The 25,317-nt window shown below is 37.2% G+C and overlaps 2 protein-coding genes across 2 annotated transcripts in view; one reads left to right on the top strand and one right to left on the bottom strand.

Moving 5' to 3' along the window:
- The window catches only part of bmp6 (bone morphogenetic protein 6), a 95,068-nt gene extending 88,773 nt beyond the window's left edge, over nt 1-6,295 (top strand). Inside the window, exon 7 of the mRNA XM_056450551.1 lies at nt 44-6,295. Within this exon, the coding sequence (XP_056306526.1) occupies nt 44-193 (150 nt within the window). The 3' untranslated portion in view covers nt 194-6,295. The remainder of the gene's footprint in view (nt 1-43) is intronic.
- Nucleotides 6,129-22,013, bottom strand: txndc5 (thioredoxin domain containing 5). The gene is made up of 10 exons (XM_056450552.1): nt 21,762-22,013; nt 19,994-20,146; nt 19,738-19,843; nt 19,544-19,640; nt 15,493-15,608; nt 15,307-15,393; nt 13,964-14,113; nt 12,669-12,751; nt 9,739-9,868; nt 6,129-8,014 (listed from the first exon to the last, which is right to left on the bottom strand). The coding sequence occupies exons 1-10, from the start codon at nt 21,926-21,928 to the stop codon at nt 7,892-7,894; spliced, it is 1,212 nt and encodes a 403-aa protein (XP_056306527.1). The 5' UTR covers nt 21,929-22,013; the 3' UTR covers nt 6,129-7,891.
- Between the last annotated feature and the right edge of the window lie 3,304 nt (nt 22,014-25,317).

The following is a 25,317-nucleotide window of genomic DNA, read 5'->3' as shown; positions in this document are numbered from 1 at the left end:
GCAAGTTTACAAAAGGAAAGAAAATTCTTGCTTCATTTTTTAGGTCCATCTGATGAATCCAGAGAACGTCCCAAAACCATGTTGTGCTCCAACCAAACTCCACGCAATCTCTGTGCTCTACTATGATGATAATTCCAACGTCATTTTGAAAAAATACAGGAACATGGTGGTGCGCGCGTGTGGCTGCCACTGACTTATGGGACATCTATCTTGCTGCCCAACTGCTGCACCCCAGAGACAGACAAACGTGTGTGAGGACTGACAAAACTGACAGAAAAGCAATATGAACTGAAATGTGGATCATGGTTTGCTGCTTCTCCTGGTGAAAACACACAATGGCAATTCTCATGGCATTTCAGATCCTACAAACTGCCAAGAGAATGACTGACTCTGAATCTATGGACAGAAATTTAACCTGATGCCTTTAGTCTTAAAAGACGCATAATGAAAGTGTAAATTATGAGGTAAAATTCTGTCTCTATTTAATATCGTTTAACTAACCATTCTTTAAAATGGTCACATAATACATAAGTTCATTTATTGAGATCAGTTTATGATGTTACAAAAGTAGCACCATCATTATTATTATTATTATTTTGCTGCTCATGAAACCCTGTGATGAATTAAGACAACGTTAGCATCTGCTAGCTTTAATTGTAAAGAAGAACTGGCTAATTTTGAACTTTACTCATCTAATTTCATCCTCTGGGTTTAAAGTCTATATGTTGCTGGTGGTGATGTAGCATACGACTGCAAGGACTTCGATAATACCGTGCGCTAACAACACAGGGTGCGACAAGATTCCAGCGACAAGCAGAATAGACAACGTTAGCATCTACTAGCCTCAATTGTCATGAACAACTGGCTAATTTTGAACTTTACTCCCCTAATTTCATATTCTGGGTTTAAAGTTTTTATATTGTTTGGTTGGTGTTGCTAGTGGTGATGTAGCATAGGACTGTGAGTACTTCAACAATACCGTGCGCTAACAACACAGGGTGCGACAAGATTCCAGCGACAAGCAGAATATTTTTTGCTGCTGATGAAACCCTGTGATGAATTAAGACACTGTTAGCATCTGCTAGCTTTAATTATAATGAACAACTGGCTAATTTTGAACTTTACTCATCTAATTTCATCTTCTGGGTTTAAAGTCTTTATGTTGCTGGGGTTGTGTTGCTGGAGGTGATGTAGCATAGGACTGTGAGTACTTTGATAATACCGTGTGCTAACAACACAGGATGCGACAAGATTCCAGCGATAAGCATAAATTTTTTTTGCTGCTCACGAAACCCTGTGATGAATTAAGACAACGTTAGCATCTACTAGCTATAATTGTAATGAACAACTGGCTACTTTTGAACTTCACTCCCCTAATTTCATCTTCTATATTAAAAGTCTTTATGTTGCTGGTGGTGATGTACGACTGCAAGGACTTCGATAATACCGTGCGCTAACAACATGTGTTGGGACAAGAGTCCAGCGACAAGCAGAATATGTTTGCTGCTCATGAAACCCTGTGATGAATTAAGAGAATGTTAGCATCTTCTAACTTTAATTGTAATGAACAAATGGCTAATTCTGAACTTTACTCCCCTAATTTAATATTCTGGGCTTAAAGTCTTCATCAGCGTGGTGTTGCTGGTGGTGATGTAGCATAGGACTGTACTTTGATAATACCGTGCGCTAACAACATGTGGAGCGACAAGATATCACACAAGCAGAATATTTTTTTGCTGCTCATGAAACCCTGTGATGAATTAAAACACTGTTAGCATCTGCTAGCTTTAATTATCATGAACAACTGGCTAATTTTGAACTTAACTCATCTAATTTCACTTTATGATTTAAATTCATCTTTAAAGTCCTTATGTTGCTGGAGTGGTGTTGTTGGTGGTGATGTAGCATATGACTGCAAGGACATCAATAATACCGTGTGCTAACAACACGTGTTGTTCCAAGATTCCAGCGACAAGCAGAATATTTTTGCTGCTCATGAAACCCTGTAATGAATTAAGATGTTAGCATCTGCTAGCTTTAATTGTAATAAACAACTGGCTAATTTTGAACTTTACTCATCTTCTGGGTTTAAAGTCTTTATGTTGCTGGAGCGGTATCACTAATGATGTAGCATACGACTGCAAGGACTTTGATAATACCCTGTGCTAACAACACGTGGTGTGACAAGATTCCAGCGACAAGCAGAATATTTTTTGCTGCTGATGAAACCCTATAATGAATTAAGACAACGTTAGCATCTGCTAGCTTTAATTGAAATTAACAACTGGCTAATTTTGAAACTTAATCCAATTTCATTTTCTGGGTTTAAAGTCTTGATCAGGGTGGTGTCGCTGGAGGTGATGTAGCATAGGAATATTAAGAACACAGGGTGCGACAAGCAAAATATTTTTTGCTGCTCGTGAAACTCTGTTATGAATTAAGACAACGTTAGCATCTGCTAGCTTTAATTATAATTAAATTTAATTATAACGCATCTAATTTCATCTTCTGGGTTTAAAGTCTTTATCGGGGTGGTGTCACTAGTGGTGATGTAGCATAGGACTGTGAGATCTTCGATAATACTGTATGCTAACAACACGTGGCGTGACAAGATTCCAGCAGCAAGCATTTTAGCTTTAGACACCAGACACAACAGAAACATTTAAATACCGGAGCCATTCAGAAAACGCATGTCAATTTTGTGTTGCTGTTCCAGCTGCGGCATCTCAGAAATAGAAAATAAACTCGAAATTTGATGCATTTCCGTCACAAATGGACAAAACCATGTAGTTAGAACATGGTGTAACATGTCGGTGTCTAATTAGCATTCAGGTACCTGCGTTTTCTCTCTATGAGAAGACTTTGCTTTTGAATTACTCTGTTCTAATTATTCTAGTCATTCACGATGGCTAGTTCGAGCCTCGGCTGGGTCAGTTGACATGTCTGTGTGGAGTTAGCATGTTCTCTCCGTGTTTGCGTAGGTTTGCTCCGATTTCCCCCACAAGTACAAAGACATGCGGAATAGGTGAATTGGGTAGGCTAAATTGTCCATAGTGTATGTGTGTATGGGTGTTTCCCAGTGATGGGTTGTAGCTGGACAGGCATACGCTGTGTAAAACATATGCTGGATACATTGGCGGTTCATTCTGCTGTGGTGACCCCAGATTAACAAAGGGACTAAGCTGAAAATAAAATGAATGATTGAATGGACAGTATTCAAACGCTGACAAACATGACTTTAAAAAGCCCCTGTGCCCGGTGACTTTTCTGTCCCTTCAATGTAGCCATGCATGTCTAAATTTTCAAATAAGCACTCATTATATATAAAAGTCTTGCATTTCCTTGTTACCTCCTCACCTACATTCTAATCACAGCTTTCCACGCCAATTTAAAGCTACATTAAAAAGTTTTGGGGTTTTTTTGTTTCATAATCTTTCAAGGACACTTCCAGACATCTTGTTCTTGGTCTTTATCTGTCTGATTGTTCCAGAACAACTGGTTTTTATTACTTTCAGGAACTTCCTCCCCAAATATAGACGATCAGAGTCCTACGAAGTTACAGTAGCTCTTTTATTTCAACAGAAACTTTGATTCCCTGTGATCCTGTTAACATCTGGAACATACAATTACTATTCTCCGAAGCACAGGAAACTGCGCTGTGTTGTGTATTTTTCGATGAAGTCCCTTAAAGCCACAGGCCTCTATTTAAAGTCTCCAAAAAATCAAATTATTTTAAGTTTCTCAATATTTGCTCTGCTCTACCTGTGGTTTGCATCGGTGAGTCACAGCACGCTTCAACAGAGCTCAAAGAACAGAACCGTTATGCTGCCATTCCAAGGATGGAACTGTTTTTTGATGCCGTCTGACACCACAGATCTATATTTTCCCTGCAACACCTGCAGCTTGGATGGCTTACATCCAAACCTCCCACAGGACATGAGGATAAATTAAGGTTCTTCAGCAACAAAACCATATACTGTGCCAACAACCTCAAATGAGCTGCCCAAATTTCCACAAACTCCTGTCAATATTTATTGTCAATCTTTTACTATACTCTGTGGTTTTCCCCTCTTCTCCCCACTGTGAGCTATTAAAAGGTACAAAACTCTCTCTGGACAGGATATATATGTGTATATTTTCATCATTGTAACAACTGTTTTCATTTTACCCTATTACACAAGTTGGAAACATTTTTTTATTCCAATATAGGGACCAAATTTAATTTCATATTTGGTTGTGAACAATTATTCTTCAACTGATTGAATTAGGTTGTATTGTTGGTTTGCCAGTATAGGGTACGTTTACATGACAGCATTTTCAACTAAAAACACAAACCATTCACTTACAAAATGTCTTTTTTGAGTTTGGAAATATTAATTGTGGACTGTAAAACAACTGGAGGTAGGTGGCAGGGTCAAATTTAAGACTTTTTAAGACCATTAGGAATGAAATTTAGACTTTCACAGGGGAAAACACCAAGATTTCTTTGTAACAGCTAGTGAAATTTTTTAACTTGCCCCATTAAAATTCAGTTATTTCATAGACGCATGTTTTAAGTGTCGAAACTAGCAAACATTTTTTTATTAGTATTACTTTTCTCAAAAAAAGACAATTTTATACTATAATAAAATAAATACACAACTTGCATTCATGCATAAATACATGGAGAACTTTAAACAAATGTTATTGTAAGGATGTAAGGAAGATAATTATCCTATATTGGTAAATAGAGTTAATAAACAACAGTTTTGTTAAACTTATTATTTTTTTGATGGTTGTTGGTTGTACTGATTGTGTAGCTTTACATGGACAAGGACAATTAAGCCCTGTTTAAATGTATTTACAACATGCAACATCATATTTCAGTGAATTTAAGATTTCATTAAGACTTTTTAGGCCCTGAGACACCCTAAACATAATGGGTGTGGGGGGGGTTGGTGTTGTGACCAAAATTCAATTTCGCTGTGTGAGTAAAAAAATTTTTTACAGTAACAAAATATTTCAAGTTTTTATAATAATCGTTTACATTTACATAGCGCTTTCCTGGACAATCAAAGTGCTTTACACATTTTTGGGGGGGAATCTCCCAATCCACCACCAGTGTGCAGCATCCACCTGGATGACGTGATGGCAGCCGTTGCGCCAGACCACACACCAGCTGATTGGTGGAGAGAAAACAGAGTGAGAAAGCCAGTTATGATATGGGGATGGTTAGGAGGCCATGATGCCAATGTTAAACCCCTACTGTCTCAAAGGACACCCTGGATTTTTTAACGACCTCGATTTAACATCTCATCCGAAAGACAGGACTCACCGAGCAGTATAGAATCCCCATCAATATATTGGGGCGTTAGGATACACACACAGACCGCGAGTTGAGCACCCCCTGCTAGTCTCATTAACACCACTTTCGGGACCAACCTAGCTTTCCCATGAAGTTTCTCATCTAGGTACTTAACAGGCACAGCCCTGCTTAGCTATAGTAGCAACCATATGAGAGTTGCAGAGAGCTAGCTGCTGGCAGAGATATAGTGTTTTACATAGGTAGTTACTCCAGAAAATTCAATAAAAAGGGTTATAACATATAAACGTAATACTTCCGAAATTAAACTTCAATAGGTTATTCTGTAGTCGCATTCAGTTAAGTCGGTAAACTAAAAACAGTTCAGTTATATCACAGCTAAAAATTCACCTCAGACTGCGAACCTCGTCTTACTACAAGTGCTCCTATCAAAGTTAGTCACGCCAACTTGGTCACAATACATGTATACATTTTTTTTAAATCTATTAGTCGACAATTTATTCCACGGTAATGACCTTTTTACCACCCAGCCCTTGAAACATATTAAGAAAAAAAAACAAGGGTTGTATGTACATCAACTGTTATTGTGTAAACGTACCCTCAGATGAAAGCAGTAACACTTTTCCCAGATATTGCCTTTTTTTGTCTCTCCAATTACCACCCCTATTTGTATAACATACCTCCTATAAACTGCTGTTTACATGTTCAACCATATTCAGATGCTTGTATGTAAATACTTGTATATTTTACAGTTTATTTATTGCTCTTTTTATGAACCATATACCACAATGATCACATAACGAGAAAGGGAAGAATTAAAAACTGCTATTTTTGAAAAAAGACATTTTATTATGAAATTTGTCACAAAGTGCCTTTTTTTTGTACAAACCCCCCTCGGCAGTGTGTGTACCCCTCTCTCACAGGACAAAAATACTGCGTTTTTCATTGAGGTCGGCCTTGACCACGTGCCTCCCATAAAGACTTCACTGAATATATGCGGTTTCTGATTGCTTTTCCCTTCCTTCTCTTTCAGATCCAGTAAAAGAGAAAAATAAACATCTCAGTGTGGGAACATTTGAAAGGAAAGATGTAAATTGCATTTCTTTAAATCAATGAAACCACTGGAGTGCATCAGACCTTTGAATCAATGATACACAGCTATGCTAGTGTCTGAAATTCAAGAGCTTTAAACCGTAAATACTAACAATATTAAAAGTGGCTGACCAAAACGGCATCACAGACAAAATTTCGAAAAAGACTGAGACGAAGTCTATTCGAATGAAAGAAAAAACCTGCAAAATAAAGAAAATCCCAAAATAAACTAAATTTACTGTACCATTTTCAACATAAACTGCTACTATACAGCAAAAAATCATCAATTTCTCCATCGGTTCACTGTTTTATCGTTGTAAAATTAAGAAAAATGCATTATACAAAGCTAATACAGGGTACAGACCTAAAAATGTCACAACCCACTGATATTCCTATAAGCATTAAGAATGTTTAGAAGACAGATTAACCATTCAAAGTAGTTAACCAACCCTCCTTTCTGTAGAAAACCAGCTTAGATGACCTTAAAGTGGTTTGCTGGCCATTAAGCCGGTTAGACTCTTGTGATTTTATAATTATGGCTAACCATCTAAACCAGCTAATCGCCAGCTTGGTCATGTCTAGTTAAAGCAGATCTCTCAGACTGCCTAAAAACATCTTTAGTCTGGTTATTTTTAACAAAATTTCACAACAGAAAGACCAGGTAGGTGGTCAAAGTGCTGTTTCCAAGTGTGTATCATACACCGAACTGAAAAAAAACAGAATAGACAACAGGTACGCCATAGTTTTCTTAAGATGGTACATTGTTTCCCTGAGGTCATATCTTCTTAGTCTGAATTACAGATGAGGAAATTCAACTTAGTTTGCTATAAGGTTGTCACAATACTGGAATTCGGTACCAATCAATACTGAAGTTTTAAAAACATCCATTTGCCGCTAACATTTTAGCGCTGCCTATCGCGTTCTTAAACAGCGCTGATTTGTAATTGTGTTCACGTGCTCAACAGAAATCACTGTGAATAGCCACGAAGGTCATCGGTTCACCGAACGTGCCACTATTTACTGAATGTAACCACAGATATTGGGACACTGGAGCATTTTAAACCCACGATTCATCAGCGGATCGTTCGTATGTCAGCTTATAGACAAACCAGCTGATTGACGTGACTTTAAAATGCTCCAGTCTCCCTGTATCTGTGTATATAGTCAGTAAACAGCGGTGATTGTTAGCGGGAAATGGATCATTTAAAAAATTTAAGTATCGATTGGTACCGAATTCCAGTATTGTACAACTCTATGAATATTAACTATTGCAAAAGACGCATCGTAAATAACGAAGTGTTACTTTTAAAGAAGAAAGGGCAAAATCAAGGTAATAATCTCAACTGGTCAAGAAGAAATGTACATTCACATTGCATCATGTGGAAGAGATTGTCCTCACTTCAGCAGGTTTGGGACAGAAATGAGGTGTGCCTGACAGTATTGTAAATGTAGATAGTGTTGTCTTGTAGAGGAAGGTGATGGAAAATAAGGGAAGGGTTACAGCTCATCTCTTGCTTGCTTCATGATGAAACTGTGCAAGCTCTCCAAGTCCCGGCCTCCATTATGCTCCTCCCCTTGTTGTCCCGCCCGAAACATTATTAGTGTTGGGTAACCATGCACCTGCAACAAACAAAAATCAAATAAAAATAAGGAACATTTGGCTTCTGTGAATCATCTTAGTGGAGTTTAATGAAAATGTATGCATGCTTAAGAGTATTTTAGAGTTTTTTTTTTACCTTTAGAAAATGCTAATGTGCTCAACTGCCATGAGCTACCCACCAAGACATGTGCATTTCATTAAAGGTGCAGTATTTAAGTTTGACACCCAGTGGTTGAACTAGGTATTGCACACCTGGTTCAAAACGCACAAGCACAGGTTGCCAGATTGACGACACGAACAGGAGTGTTCCTGACTGTCAAGCCTAAAGGCTGATTTAAGTAGTGTTCTAAATAAAAGCAATGGCACATGATATAAGGAATATTTTCCATATTAAAAGGAGTTTTTGTTCTAACAACACCTGAAATTTATATTTTAGAAACAGCTTTTATTACTTGCAGATGAACAAGAAACTGACAATGATCACCTCGGGTACACCTCATGTGTCTTATTCAGTGATAAATGCTTATAATGTGAGTTTGAAAGCCGTTTTACATGACATTTATTGCTATACTACTGAAAGCAGCAGCAGACAGTTCTCCTCAGATCTTGAAAATAAACCATTTGAAATAGAACTTTAGAACTGTGACTAAGTGCAAACCAACATATATCAGTGATTCAGCATGTACATTTAATAATGTTAAAGACGTTTAATATGTATTAATTAGATTATTAACCTTACTATTTTGTTGGAGTGCAGTGAATGCACTATTGTGTTATTCTGAATGGCTTTATTTAAATTTGCCATGTTTCGTATGGTGTAAACAGCTAAATTGCTTTATATTATTTGCTAATTAATAACCACCTCTTGTGGAACTCTGCGTCTCATTTGGGAGTCTGCTACGGTCCACCAGAGGTTGCAATTAGGTCAAGGACACATACTTTGAAGGTCTTTCTGGCTGAACGAATGAAATATATATAATGCAAGATTGGGTTGAGACACGATACCGAGATAGGATTTTTATACAATTTTTTGGAATCCTCAATGATAAAATTTATTAGCGAAAAATAGTCTTTTATTAAAGTGAAAAATAATAAAAATTCACAAAATGCAAAACTATTTAGGTGCTTTTAAATTAACTTTTAATTTATGTTTTAATTAATGTTATTTTACTGAAAATATTTGCTAATATATGAAATTGAAAATAGGTTTTTATTCAAATGGAAAAAATAAAATAAATTGTTACCAAAACCAAAATACAGAGAGCCACTTGCGTCTATCTGCCGCAAAAAAATCATCACGTGATGTCTGCAGAAGTAATTTTTGGAGGAGACAAACAGACATTATCACTGTTTGTACTGGGTCAGTCCCGCTTATCACCAAGGTAGGTGATACACAGACAAACACACACACAAATGAACATTATGAAAACTAAAAGTTTGTTATACAGTTGGTGGTTCACTTCCGTTATTTGGTACGATTGCATTCATACAAGTAAACTGTACCACAGTTTGCACGAACCATACCTCAGACCACCTCTTTCAAGCGGACTCGGGTCAATTCACGGTGTGCACCCGAGTTCAGAAGACATGTTCACACTAGCTAAACGTACCTTACATTGACGTCAAATGAACCCGGGTGCGGATCAAAAGTGCTATTGTGAATGCACCCTTAGTTACTCTTGTTGCCGCTCATCACTGCACAGAAATATGAATTTGTGCTGGAGACTAAATGTATGAGACTCACAGAGAATCTGTTGCAGAGCGTTCTCTCCACCGTGCAGTCCACTTTAGCAATCTTCACATCAGTCAGCCCGGGGAACTCCTTTTGTGATAGATCATCCCAGGTAGGTGCCAGGTTCTTGCAGTGACCACACCTTAAACAAATGAACATGTTGCGTGACATGCTGAACGACAGAGAAAGAGCTCAGCCAATCAAAGACAGGTGGATCTTTGATCAGCTATTAAGCAAGGTTTGAGATGATCAGAAGAACATATAAGGGAGGGTACACTGTTTGTGTGTGTGTACACTTGTTTTTATATCCTAAAGGGGGAATTAAAAGTGAATGCACAAACTCATAGGTAAAAAAACCCTGCAAGTTCTGAAAGAGACCAAGCCTCAGGCAGGTATGAAAAAGTTACTCAAAAGTAATGTAATGCATTACTTACTATAAAAAAGTAACTAATTAATGCAACTACTTACTGTTTTGAGGAGTAACTCGATATTGTAATGCATTACTTTCAAAAGTAACTGTTCCCATCACTGGTCACTAACTAACACACAAATGCAGATTCATCTCACAGAAAGATTAACGTCACACACTCAATTGAAGCTATAAAGTTAGTTTGAAGTAAAAACATGCTAATAAATATTGTATTTGTCATTAAATGTCGTAAGTGTTTTCAGTTGTAGCACCCTTTACTACTAAGGGGCAGCAAACAGCGGTCATTATCTCAGAACAATTATCTGTGATTTGACGTTCACAAATAACTATAGCTCTGTGTAATAAGTGCTACATGTGCTGGAGATTTAGGTCCATTTACACGAATGCGTTTTAGAATGAAAACGATCCACATCCACACCTGTGTTTTCTCTAGCGTTTCTGAAAAGCTCTCTGTCCACACTATACCACTGAAAACACATATTATGTGACATCACACACACTCTGGCATGAACTGAAAGTTGGTTTAGCTTCTGAGCTTCAGGCTGTCTGCAGGAGCTCTGCGGGCACCTCCCCAAGTGAGATCAGCATGTGATAGTTGTTAAATATGATCTATAATTTATGTATATCTAACGAGTCTCTCTTTTGAATCTATTAGCCTATATTTGTTCTCAGCTAACGTGTTTTGGATGAGTGCAAAGATAAGTGAATATATTAATTTATGTAACATTAACCATGTATACTGACTCTGCACATTTAACTGATTGGTTGCCTATATTTCCTATTGGCCTACTGTGTAAACTTATTGTACCTTACACCTTTATAATGCCCATTTCTGATCACAAATGATATTCAGCAAAGGAGACTGCTATTTCGTAGCTTCACCATGCATTTCCTCTGATTAATCTTAACCGTATGCATAGCCAAACATTAAAAACATATTGCCAAAACTACACAGCAAACGTCTTTGCACACTGAAGTCCGAAATGTTCCTATGCGTTTTTTCTGTTTTCAAAATTCATCAGGTACACAAACCTTGCACCCCAAGTCTGATGCGTATTACTTAATCCATTCGGAAAAAACACAAAACCTTTCGGAGTCAATTCAAGCAGCGATATTTTGTTCTCCTCTTTCTCATAGAGCTGCATTGGATTATCAAGAAATGCAAAGTTTATTTTAGGAAATCAGTGGAATTTTGATACTTTGCTTGTGATACTTCGCATATTGCGTTCGTAAACAAATCCTGAACAGAAACTGGCAGTAGGCTACCATAAACATTATAACAACCGCGTTGATATCCGAGCAATAGACCGAAGTGGACAATGAGGTGTCTTTCTATTGGCCAGTCACTGAATCCAGAATACCGTCCGCCACTTTCTGTCTTATTATGCACTCACTTTGATGTTCTGTTTGTGATGGCATTTTGTATTTTGCTTTTCGCTAGTACAATGGCTCTGAACTGCCGAAACACGTCTCAAATCGCTTTTTCGGATGCGAAAAACCGAAAAATATTCAAATTCGGTTTGAATTTTTTATGACGGACGAAACTTTTGGAGGCAGTGTGTCAATACGATTGACACACTATGAGGTCGAATTTATTTTTAATGTTTGAAAACTATGGCATGAAAATTTCAGATTCAGTGTGCAGTAACCTTAATCCTAATGTTTCATATTTTTCAATGAAAAATAAAGGATGCAGTTATGTTAATTATTGTGCTCCAGTTTGTTAAAAATTTGCGTACAGTGAAGATGACCGTCATATATAAAAATGTACACAATGCCTTAAAATTTTTAGGGTCCGTTACGTTTATGTTGTTATTAACCAAATTAAAAGAGACTGTATTCATTTTTATTGTTAAGATAGTGAAACGTAGCCAGGATAATGTGAATGACCTTATAAAAGTACACTGCCGTTACAATTGAAGATTTACCCAACGCATCCTCTGGAGTTCGTTCTCTCTATAAACTTGCAAAGTCTGAACTTACAAGGAAAGGGTGCAAGTCTGAACTTTGTGTACTTAATATTGAGAAAAAGCCACAATAAGGTCTGCAGCCATGCCTCCATTTTCAGATGTCTCCATCTTCCTCTATCCACACTGACACAGAGCAGCAGCTTTTTAAATCGAAAAAAGCCTCTTCAGCATTTCCGTTTTTGGGGCTTGAAATCTCCGGGGTAGCGTGGACAGGAGTAACTAGCAAAATTTATGTGTTTTATATCTAAAACATTTTAGTGTAAACGGGGCCTTAATAAAACCAACTTTAATGACAAAATTTGCATGAACTTAGCTATTTATTGCCCAGCCCTACTCAATGTAGGAGCCAAGAGTATTGATTATGTTTTGCTTTATACTTTCCTTATTCTCTGTGTACACATACACACACAAGGAACTATAATTTTAGCTACTTTTTAAAATTTTAAAATGTATGCAAACTATTATTTTTTCATGTCAGAACACTCCATCTGTAATTATACTAGTATTTAAGTACACACAAATGAGGCCCTATTATCACTTACCATGGGGCATAGAACTTGATGAAGGAGAGTCCTTTGGCAACAGTCTCATCAAAGTTGTTCTCAGTCAAGACCAGAACATTCGACTGAGAGAAATAAAGAAATAGATACTTTTAGTGACAACAAATTTTGCATGTATTCAGCAATTTCATATTGTGTTACCTAATGCCTTAATTATACTAACAGCACAAAACTTCTGTTACACAGCAGAGCAGCTCATAGCATAAACCTTAGAGAATGCCCAACAGGTGATCATAATCCTGATGAAGTTTAAACACATCTGCTTCCTTAATTAAAACACCACTTCTGAACGGTGTTTAAGGCCAAGGTCTCATCTCGAAGGCATCGGTGAGTCTGATATTTTACAGTCTTTTAAAACTAGGGTTGTGCATTATGTTGTTTCAGCATCGATATCGCAATGTGATCATTCGCAAAAGTCACATCGTAAATATATGCAACGTTGGGTATGACTATAATTTAACACTTTAAATGTGTTGAGTCCTGTGACTGCGTGAGGGTTTTAAAAGCATTCAGGCATTAGAAATTGTCCCGTTTGTAACTTTAACGAATTAAACGATTAATTTTATTAAATACTATGCCATATTATTCCTGTATACAGTTCGACGACCTGAAAAACGATAAAATACTGTTTATTAAATTTTTATATTTTTCTTTATTGAATTTATCTATGCTTGTATATTGTAGGGTTGGGTATCATTTAGGGATATTTCGATACTGGTACTAAATCAATACTTTTAAAATGGTACCGATGCCATATCGGTGCCTGAACCGATACTTTTGAGCCGCAAAATTATGGTGGACGACTCTATATAAAACTTCTTATTTGAAAAAAATTTTTTTTTTAATCATTTTAATTAAACAATATAATTAAAGTTTAAAGTATACATCAATTCATATTTACTATTTTTGAATTGGAATAATATATTTCTTTTGATCATTTGTTTGTAAGACATTCTTTAGCCATCCAGCCTGCTAGAATCCCTTTATAAAAGACAAACTTAAACAGGAAAGCCAATTAACAAAACAACAGCCCTTTAAAGTTCCCCGCCCACCCCTTTCACTCCTGCCCACCAACCCACGCGCACGCACACATGCACATTTGCATCAGCAGGAGGAAATAGCTGCTCTGCCCATAATTACTACCTCGGTTTCAAGATGCAAATTTGCTTCTACAAGCCAAAAAGTCTGCAGCTCAAACATCTGTCCGCAAACACAAACGAATCAAATCTCAAATGGAGCAAAGCAGGAAACAAAACCCATATTGTGTGAAAAATCACCTCTTGTTTCTCAGGTTCAGCGCTCGGTGGGATTTCGTGAGTGTGCTCCTCTTCCTTCTCAAGCTCATCTTTAGATTCAGCAGCTTTCACATGGTTATCCACAAACTCTTTAAATGAGTCCAGATCACGCTTTCCTCTGTACTGATCGATCTGAAAACATACACAGCTTACCATTGTTGTTCAGTGTAAACAATATAACAACTTGATTATGGTTCAAATTCGTTATTCATCCCACCACCTACTGACAGTTTGATACAATCTATCATTTTTATTTCAATACGATTCATAGTTATTTTAAATAATTCTGAATATATAAATAAACACATACACACACAGTTTTGGTCATATGGCCCACTCAGTGATTTTAAATAATCTTACAATTTAGAATGACTACAATACTAAAAAAATATATTTATAAACAAACTGGTCTGTGCAAAAGCATAAGTTTAAGCACAGTGTTTTAGGGGCAGTTCACACAGAATGCATTTTTCCTCTTCAATGTGCTGCTTCTATTATTTTTCAATGAATGGCCACAGTTGACAGATGTGTTTGACCATTACGCTCACATCTTTTGAAGTGATGCATACGAGAGCGCTGTGTTTTTTTAGACGCTGTGCCAAGTTGAAAGATCTTAAAATATCACATGCAGCGCAGCTCTTGACTGTCAGCGTCAAAAGCAGTGGACCAATCAGAAGAACTCGGAGGTGAGGTAACCATCGCAAGCTTCTGTTTATAGTAGAAAGTTTGCATGACAAGGCAGATGGAGGTGCTCATTGTGGCTTTGCCCAGAATTTATAGGTTATATGATGCATCTTCCACAAATGTGCCGCAATAATATGAATGACAATAACGGACCCATTAAAAATAGAAAAAATATTTTATGATAAACACTTAAAGATACATCATATAACTCAGGAATTTCTGAACAAAGCCACAATGAGTGACTCATCTCCCATGATATAACAGTTAAAAAAAACTGTTGCATTGCAAACAGTTGCCGCGCCTCCAAGCTCACCTGATTGGTCCACTGCTTTTGAACCTGACAGTGATGAGCTGCGCGTAAAAATAAAAAAATAAAAAAATAAATAAAAAAACCGCAGCAATCAGATGCACACTACTTCGAAATATGTGAAAGGCGAGCGTAATGTTCAGACACAGATAGTCAGCTTAATATATATATATATATATATATATATATATATATATATATATATATATATATATATATATATATATATATATATAATATTAAAAAAAAAAATAAAATAGTAATATTAACAGTATACACATCAATAAATGTACATCTTACCTAAAACAATAAGCCAGTCCTTAAATGTTCTTACCTTCTCTCCATCAGTGAAGAAAAGTAGCGTGGGATAACCCCGAACCTGATTATCTGAACACACTTCATAGTGCTGTGTACAATCAACCTTTAGCAAAGCAAGAAAACAAATAAATAAATCACAAACCAGAAAAAAAAAAAAGGTTCCAGAAAACCAAACGAGAACAACCTCAATGGCCTCTCTCACCTTGCTAATCTTGATACTGTCTGAGTGCTCAAAGCTGCTGGCAAGCTGTTCCCATGTTGGAGCCATGGCTTTGCAGTGCCCACACCACGGTGCAAAAAACTTTACAAAGTGAGAACCTGTAAACAAGAACTCCACTGTTACAAACTCTAAAAGAAATATGTCATATATGTCAAGTACAATAACATCCTGTGCTTGGCTTTTATCACAACCAATCAAAAAGACCATAAATAAATCCATTTGTGATGCAGACTAAACATTTTTAGCATGTTGAGAAGCACATTTACAATGTCACCTCACAGCTTAACCACTCAACATTCACACCACCCACCGATATATGATGTTACACGGCTATTTTTCAACTGAACCATCACAAATTGTCTGAATTATGCATACACAGAAATGTTCTGATTTAGTGTAACGCAAATGACAGCACAATAAATGAAGATGTAAATGAAAAACTTGGCAAGTTCGACACTAGGGTTATGCAACATCATTTATGTGTACTTTCAACATCTGAAAGTGGGAAACGTAAACAGCTCTGTCAAAAGTCAGGGCATCATTTCCTGCCTCTCCTCCAAACAGGATTCATTTATTTGGCTAGTGGACTGAACATGTAACAAGGGAGGTTGAGGAAAAATTGTACAAAAGCCAAAATTTAAATTCATGTCTGTTTCCAAACTAACTGACAAGAAAGAAAGAAAGAAAGAAAGAAAGAAAGAAAGAAAGAAAGAAAGAAAGAGAAAAAAAATCGTATGAAACTAAAAATGAATGAAACTGTAAAAAAAAGAACATGCCCTTACCGTCTCTACATTTTCTAAAATGTGTCATGATGTGCGCATATGTAAATAACTATTAAACCACAAGAGGGTATATCGTCTACTTTAAAATACTACTTAGAAATAGAACTGTACTTGATTATACTGAAAGAAATGTCTGAGGCCTAGGCATATTTGGCCATACATTTACCCAATGTATTAACCTAGATGTACACTCACTGGTCATTTTATTAGGTACACCTGTCCAACTGCTCGTTAAATGGGCAGACTGGTTACAGCTGATAGAAAGGCAACAGTAACTCAAATAACTACTTGTTACAACTGAGGTATGCAGAAGAGCATCTCTGAACGCACAACACGTCCAACCTTGAGGCAGATAGGCTACAGCAGCAGAAAACCGCACCGAGTGGCACTCCTGTCAGCTAAGAACAGGAAACTGAGGCTACGGTTCTCATAGGGTCACCAAAATTGGACAATTGAAGATTGGAAAACCATTCCCTGGTCTGATGAGTCTTGATTTCTGCTGCGACATTCGGATGGTAGGGTCAGAATTTGGCATCAACAACTCGAAAGCATGGATCCATACTGATTTTGATCAACGGTTTAGGCTGGTGGTGTAATGGTTTGGGGGATATTTTATTGGCACACTTTGGCCCCATTAGTACCAACTGAGTATCGTGTCAACACCACAGCCTACCTGAGTATTGTTGCTGACCATGTCCATCCCTTTATGGCCCATCTTCTGATGGCTACTTCCAGCAGAATATAAAGTGCGAAGCACCTCAGACTGGTTTCTTGAACATGACAATGAGTTCTCTGTACTCAAATGGCCTCCACAGTCACCAGAGCTCAATCCAATAGAGCACCTTTGGGATGTGGTAGAACGGGAGATTCGCATCACGGATGTGCAGCCGAAAAATCTGCAGCAACTGCGTGATGCTATTACATCAATATGGACCAAAATCTCTGAGGAATATTTCCAGTACCATGGTGAATCTATGCCACAAAAGATTAAGGCAGTTCTGAAGGGGGTGCAACCAGGTACAACAAAGTGTACCTAATAAAGTGGCCGGTGAGTGTAGTTAAGAAAATAACCTAGCGTTTTAAATTTATAGGGCTTTTGAATATGAAGCAAAACAGCATTTATATCGGAAATTTGTAATTACAGGATGTCTGGAAACAAAATTGATGATTTTTGTTTCTTTTTCGGATTTAATTTTCTTTATTATTACTTACTAAATGTCTGCCATCATTGCTCCAGACCTTCAGTGTCACAATTTAAGCAGCAAAAATTATTTTCAAAAAGCACCATTAATTGAGCACCAATTATAACTTATAGGGATGTGAACACAATATAATTATCTCACAATATTTTTTTTAAATTCCCAAACAGTTAAGGCAATTTGGTAGAGGTGTGAACTGGTCTCACGGTTCACAGACTTGTGCTGGATTTTTTTGACTTGGGTACGAATCCAATTGATGACAATTATAATTATTTCTTTACATTAATTTTGGTTATATACTGTTCTGCCACACAAATATTAAAATCAATAATGTTTACACTGACACCAAGTAATATGTATATTAATTTGGTATGGGCATTTATTGCTGTGAAAAAGTGACGAATCTGCCAATCTGTAAACGTGAATAGTTTACATCTGGAAAGGGTCCCCCGTTAACACGGACACCAGTTAAATCGTAACACCGGCTCCGTTCAGTTTACTTTTAAGAGTCCTCAAGCAGATGTTTACACCGTGTAGACTTGACATCATGTCCACTATTACAGCGTACGAGTGGTCCACGTTAAAATATTGAATTGATGGAGTGATGTAGTATGTCTGGTGTTTCCATCTAGTCTGCGTCCTTTATAAACTCCAAACACTGACCACACGTAAAGCAAAACAGTGTTAAGCTGCTCATGTGTTTGCCACAAAACGGACAAAATAACCCTCGACCGCAGTCCACATTCTGTCACCAAAAACTTTATTAACGCCATGTACTCCACCGCACGAATTTACCGCGCTCACAAACACCAAAATGTTTCTCCCGGTGTGTGGTAGATTCCACGTCACTTCCTGTGTACGGTACATTACCTTTCCGTAAGGAATCCGTAATTGTAAATTTGTTTCAGGACTTGTGAAAGTGTTTTGCATCTTGTTGATTTTTTTCTAAAATGTAAATTTGTTTCCTCCTTGGTAAAACTGTTTTTCCTATGTAATTGTGTCTTATGATAGGTAAAAATGTTTTTCAAAATGGAAATTTGTCTCGAGCTTTGTAAAAGTGTTTCACACTTTGTAATGTTGTTTTGCACTTCCCAGCCACCGTACTTTACAAAGCACGAATTTGAATGTTCCAAGCACACTTGTGTGATGGTACACATGGTGTGATGGTACACACCAGGGAACAACCTAAATTGATCAGACTGCGGTTGTTGTATGAGTCAAAGGGATACAACTATAAGCTGTTTCCTTGATTTTTGTAGTGATATGACAGGATGTAGTTTATGGGTCTACTCACACTATGCTATCTGAACGTGCCCAGGCCCGTTTCCCGGATCGTTTGAGAAGCGTGAGTGCTCTGAATCGGGCTCAGGCACGGTTCACTTGGGCACCAAAGCCCGAAACTGAAAGCAAGATTTGACTTTTAAGGGACTGTTTCATATGCATTAATTAATCATTTTTAATGTTCAATAAGCGCAAACTGTCGTAGTTTATTAAAAATGCAAACCTCTTATTGCACGAAAGCTCCGCACCTTCAGCAAACCTCCTAATTCCTGCAGTACGAGGACTTATTTATGAGCGTCAGAAGTGGCAGTTCTGTTCGGCGAAATATTTGACTGCATATCAAATAACTTAAACGATGACATAACTAAAGAAATCTCCACTGTGCTGAGCGAGAGTGCTTTTGACCTGCGCATCAGATGACGTAAGCATGCCCAGTCCTGAATGTAATGTGAGTGCGGGCTGTCGGGGGGGACGGGAGGGGGACAAGCGTGCTTTGGCCCGGTTCAAGGCAACTGTACATAGTCAGAGTATGCCCTATGACTCAGCAGCTCTGCCCACAGCTTGCCTCCGGGTGCTCTGTTTCTTTGGAAGGCAATCAGAAAGCTCTAACTTTTTATTTAGTAATAAAAAAACTAAAGAATTTTAAGAGGAAATATTGATGTACTACTCAGTACTCTCTAAAGGCACTATTGATTATTAAAGGGCATATTACATCCCCTTTAAATTCTTAATTATTCAAAAATTTGGAAGTTTATGATTATGGGCTACTACCTTTAGCGATGTGTGATTTGAAGTTTGTAGCTGTGAGTTCATACAGGCCCTGTTTGGGTTCGGGGACTTTGGGTGGCTCTGGTTCACTCTGGGGCTCCTGGTGCGAGAAAGGGATAGATAAAATAAGAACAAATGATTAAATAGTGACAAAATTACTAGACCTTGACCAAATCAAACTAGAGTAATTTAATTACTTCAGGTTCATCCTGCAAGGTTTTTAGCATCCAGTTCTCCAGGGCCTGCAGGTCTCGTGGGCCCTGATACTTCACAGCCTCCTGCTCAGGTTTAAACAACTTCAGACTGTAAGACAAACACAGGAAAGCTAGCCAGTCAATAATTAATCAAACCACATTTAACTTTTACCCTAAGCACATGACTGTCAGTTTAGTTGATCATCCTTTAAGTACGGTTTGAGGTGAAACGTAAAGTGCTGTAATAAAGTATGCTTACGTTGGGTATCCACGGATCCCATGTTCACTGGAGCAAAACTTAGTGTCTTTTGTGCAGTCGACTTTCACAACATACGCAGGAGGAGCCTCCATACTGTTATATTTGTCTGCCAACTCATTCCAGGTCCCTTGCAGCCTCTGACAGTGACCACACCTGTACACAACAAACATGAACACTTTTAGCACTGTGTTTAGCCACTTTTCACTAGTTTATTACATATTAATTTCTTTATATTATGAAAGTGATTTTATAAGATCATTAAATCTGTTGCAGTGAAATGCTCTTAGACACACACAAAAAAAGAAATAAAAATAACATAATATTTAACTAATATATATTTAACAAAAGTAAAAATGTCCAACAGGAATATTTAGCTATGCAACTACATGGCACTGTAAAATTATTACATTTTTAAAAGTATTTAATCTGCACACATTAAAAAAGTATTCTAAATGTAAGATATTTTCATATATACAATCACCGGCCACTTTATTAGGTACACCTGTCCAGCTGCTCGTTAACGCAAATTTCTAATCAGCCAAACACATGGCAGCAACTCAATGCTGCGATCTGCTGCAGTTCAAACTGTACATCAGAATGGGAAAGAAAGGTAATTTAAGTGACTGAATGTGGCATGGTTGTTGGTGCCAGACAGGCTGGTCTGAGTATTTTAGAAACTTTTGATCTTTTAGGATTTTCACGCACAACCATCTCTAGGGTTTACAGAGAATGGTCTGAAAAAGAGAAAATATCCAGTAAGCAGCATTTCTGTGGGTGCAAATGCCTTGTTGATGCAGAAGTCTGAGGAAAATGGCCAGACAGGTTGGAGCTGGTAGAAAGGCAACAGTAACTCAAACAAGCACTCATTACAACCAAGGTATGCAAAAAAGCATCACTGAACGCACAACACATCGAACATTAAGGTAGATGGGCTACAGCAGCAGAAGACCACACCAGGTGCCACTCCTGTCATCCTGAAGCTACAATTCGCACAGGCTCAGGATGTGTCTATGTATGTGTGTGTATGTATGCGCGTGTGTGTGTGTGTGTGTGTGTGTGTGTATGTATGTATATATATATATATATATATATATATATATATATATATATATATATAAACATACATACACATATACACACACACACACAAATACTGTAGCTTCAAATTCCTGTCTGTGTGTCGTTTTAGAATTACTGGTCTCATGGTTATGATTGACTGACATAAGGCAAATTAATGCACACTGTACATAAAAACATACAGATTTTTTTCTTTCTTTTTTTAAAACATCTACAATACTGTACTAAGGTGATAACAAGGTACTTCAAATCAGCCCTATCATGGCACAGAATGAGAGAGTAAATATAAAATATTCAATATTCAAATTCAAAAACTATCCCTATATTTTTTTTTTTTTTTTGATGAGGAAGTGATGTCTGATGTCATGGCTGTTCTTCTGCCACGTACACTAAACTTTATGACTGCAGGAATTTTAACTTTTTAGCCAAAGTCCACTATTATAATTTGAACTCGAATATCATCAACGTGTGTTTACATGAACGCACATCACAAACTTTGCATGCATTTTATCCCAAAACTGATTTTATAATGAACGTGCCTGCAGATTCAAAGTGGCTGGCGAAGTTGATCATGTACTAATCTCAGCAGTTCAAGCCAGAAGTAACACGAAAGATATCTCAATGCATTCACCACCTAATGTAACGTCACATATCAATGTATAAAATGTTAGTTGAAGGTGTTCAGTTTTACCAGGGCGCGAAGAACATGACGAAGTGTGGAGCGGTAGTGATAGCATCATTGAACATCTCCACCGTATATGTGTGTTTGGCGTGCTCGTCCTCTTCTGTGTCATTATCACACGATAACCTACTACATAATAGCGCCAAATAAATAAAACTCGTTAAAAACGGCTTCATGATCAACACTGTCCGGGCCTGTGAATGAAGCGGAGCTGTGAGTTTAAATGAGTGTGTAAGTGCGTGCGCCGCTAGCAGAGAGTGTCGATATCTAGAACATCCAAAGAGCAATAATCACTGCTGCAGTCTCGAGCCGTATGATCTGTAGATCTGACCTGCTGCGCATGCGCCCTTATCAAGTCCGCACATCCGAGGCACCGCTGTACGGAGGCTCATGAGAGCCATGCACACAGTTAATTAAAATGCCATAACACGTCTCATTATTGTACAATTCAAATATATCAATCATGCTAATAAATAATACGATAATAATAATAAAAAAGGTTTTATTTGCTATAAAACTGTTGTTCATTTATTATGTTATTTCAGGGGTTTTCAATCTTTCAAGATGTCATGGACCCCCAACTGTAATCTGGCTTGTGCGAGAAACCCCCATGCTAAACTAAATGTAAAAACAATTTGTGCAGTTTATTGTATAAATCTCATATAAATCTAAACAGTGAAAAATGAAATTTATCTGAAATATTTTGGAATGATTAACATTTATGATAATATAAAAGGTTTAAAATATTGTAAAAATGTTTGTTTATAATAACTTTTTCTACTCATTATGGTAGTTTTAATTTATTTACACATTTATTTACATATTATTTTTCTCCTAACTATATCATACATATTTTTATCTAACTATGATAAATACAAATAATTAATAAATAATTCAATTAATAGTAATAATTTATTTAAGTCCAATTTGTATTTATTTATTTGTTTGTTTCTTTTATACTAGCTATGTTTATTAATTCAATTATTAATTCATTATTTGTATTTATTTTTTCTGCTGTTTCTCCAAACAGTTCCATAGACCCCCTGTCAGGAGTCTCTACTGCTCCCCGGTGTTCTATGTGTGCGTTGCTGTATGTTTGTGCACTTTTTTGCAGAGTACAAATTCTAATAATTTGTCACTAACCATACTTGGCCATATGCTATGTCAATTCACTGCAAGCATGTTCAAGCTCCTTTGGTTTCAGATGTGACCAGAACTACTTTTTCATTGGTGAGTTGTCTACTTATAAGGGCCAGACGGAATCTGACGATGTGTTTTTGCTATTTCTGCAGAGAATTTTGGTAAAACTCTACGGATTTCTGCGGAATTATTTTGGGAGCATCATAACTAAAACATAATAATATGTGAAGTAAAAAATATTCTCTTTTTAACTTGTATTTAATGTTTAAAATGCAAATCCAATTAGATTCACTTTATTTGGTAAACAAAGCAAGTCTCTCATTTAAAGAAGCAAAAAGACAGAAAATATTACTGTACAAACTGCATTGTACATAAATCAGATGAACATTTTCATATTAGTCAATAATATTGCTGTAATTAATAAAAAACCTGAATAAATATAGATTTACGCACATTTACTCAAGCAAATAAACAGATTTAATGATGGGCTAAAAATCTGCGGAAGTTTGCGGAAAATCTGCAGAATTCTGCATGCACAGATTCCGCTTGGGCCTACTTATAAGTACTTTAATCCAGTGTTTCCCAACCCTGATCCTGGAGGCACACCAACAGTACATATTTTGGATGTCTCCCTTTTCTGACCCATTAACTTCAGGTGTTGGAGTCTCTTCTGATGTTATGATAAGTTGATTCAGGTGTGTTTGATTAGGGAGAGGTTGAAAATGTGTACTGTTGGTGTGCCTTCAGGAACAGGGTTGGGAAACACTGAAACTTTAATCACTTATTACACTGTGCATTACAGAATGAGATTATGGTAATTTCAAACAAACAAAGAGATTAATTAATTCATATGCAAATAAATTAATGTAGTATCAAAATGCATATGTATTAGTGCTGGCTTCTTTAATCATGTTATTTTTTTCCCAATGTGAAGCCCTAAAAAGGTTTTAAAAACTATGCAGCATCAAAACATTGTGAATAATAAATAAACATTAATTAATTTTGGCAAGAGGGCAGCAATACTAATAGCTGCAGTCCTTGCCAAACACCATTAATTAGAATGGAGGCTGTTTATTTTCTTCATTGGCTAAAATGATGGATGCATGGAGATTACTAACTATGATGTGAGTGAGAGAGAAAATGTGAGCAAATGTGGCAGACTGTCATGCTTCAAGAATGAAATAATACCACAAATGTCAGCAGAATTTCAGCAGTCAGTTACCGTAACCATAGACACAGCACATTATTTCAGTGTTTTTAATATTCAGTAATAAGTATTTCCTGACAATCCATCTGAGAGTAGACCGTTAGTGCCAAATAGAAATTTATGAAGAAAATGTGCTTTTGTGAACTTACACATGGTTCATCAACTAAACTAAACTCCGCTGTCTTGTTCTGCAGGATATCCTTTAAAAGCATTGATCTGAAAAAGATTCATCATTGTTTTCCGCATGGTAAAACTGTCGTATGCAGTAAAAATGGCATAATTTATTTACTTTTAGCTATTTTCGTCATATTTTCTTTTTTTTTTAAAGGAAGATATAGCATCTTCTCGTTTGGGTCGAAGTTCATGGCTGAAGGACGCAACCACTTGTGGAACGGATGCTGACAAACAGCTATAAAATCCCCCATGGGAAAATCCAGTACAGCAACTCACGCCAAGCAGTCGTTATGGAAACAATCTCAGACAGGCTTTCATCTGGAATGGATGGTCACGGCACTGAGAGGTTACCATGGCTATCAGTATTGTATTGGGATTTAATGGGGTCTCTTCTGCTGAGAATCTAATCTCCAGCCAGAATTCTGCAGGAAATCTGCTGGAATTATCAGTTTTCCTCTCCCGTCTGGGATACATGCTGCAGGAATTCTTGAAAGAGCAACACCTGTGTCTAGACAACCACGCACACAGTTCAGGGAGGGCATGTTTGAAGCTTGTCTTGTACTCTCCACTTATTGTTTAATCTTGGTGAGATGATTCTTATGCACAGACTAAAGAGGATTTTACCCTGGACATGTTTGCCGTGGTGGTCCGAGGGTAATTGGTTTCACACTCACTTGATTCCATTGAAACCTGGAGCAATTGAGCCTTGGTGGCAGTTTGATTGACAGGCAATACGGCCAATCATTCATTCATTCATTTATTTTATTTTCGGCTTAGTCGGGGTCGCCACAGTGGAATGAACCGCCAACTCATCCAGCATATGTTTTACGCAGCAAATGCCCTTCCAGCTGCAACCCATCACTGGGAAACATCCATACACACTCATTCACACACATACACTACGGACAATTTAGCCTTAGTTCACCTATACCACATGCCTTTGAACTTGTTGGGGAAACCGGAGCACCCGGAGGAAACCCACGCAAACACGGGGAGAACATGCAAACTCCACACAGAAATGCCAACTGGCTCGAGGTTCGAACC

Source organism: Danio aesculapii, chromosome 24 (genome assembly GCF_903798145.1).
Source record: "Danio aesculapii chromosome 24, fDanAes4.1, whole genome shotgun sequence".
NCBI classification, from domain to species: domain Eukaryota; kingdom Metazoa; phylum Chordata; class Actinopteri; order Cypriniformes; family Danionidae; genus Danio; species Danio aesculapii.
Note: the sequence above shows the minus strand (reverse complement) of the source record. Positions and strands in the feature narration are given on the sequence as shown.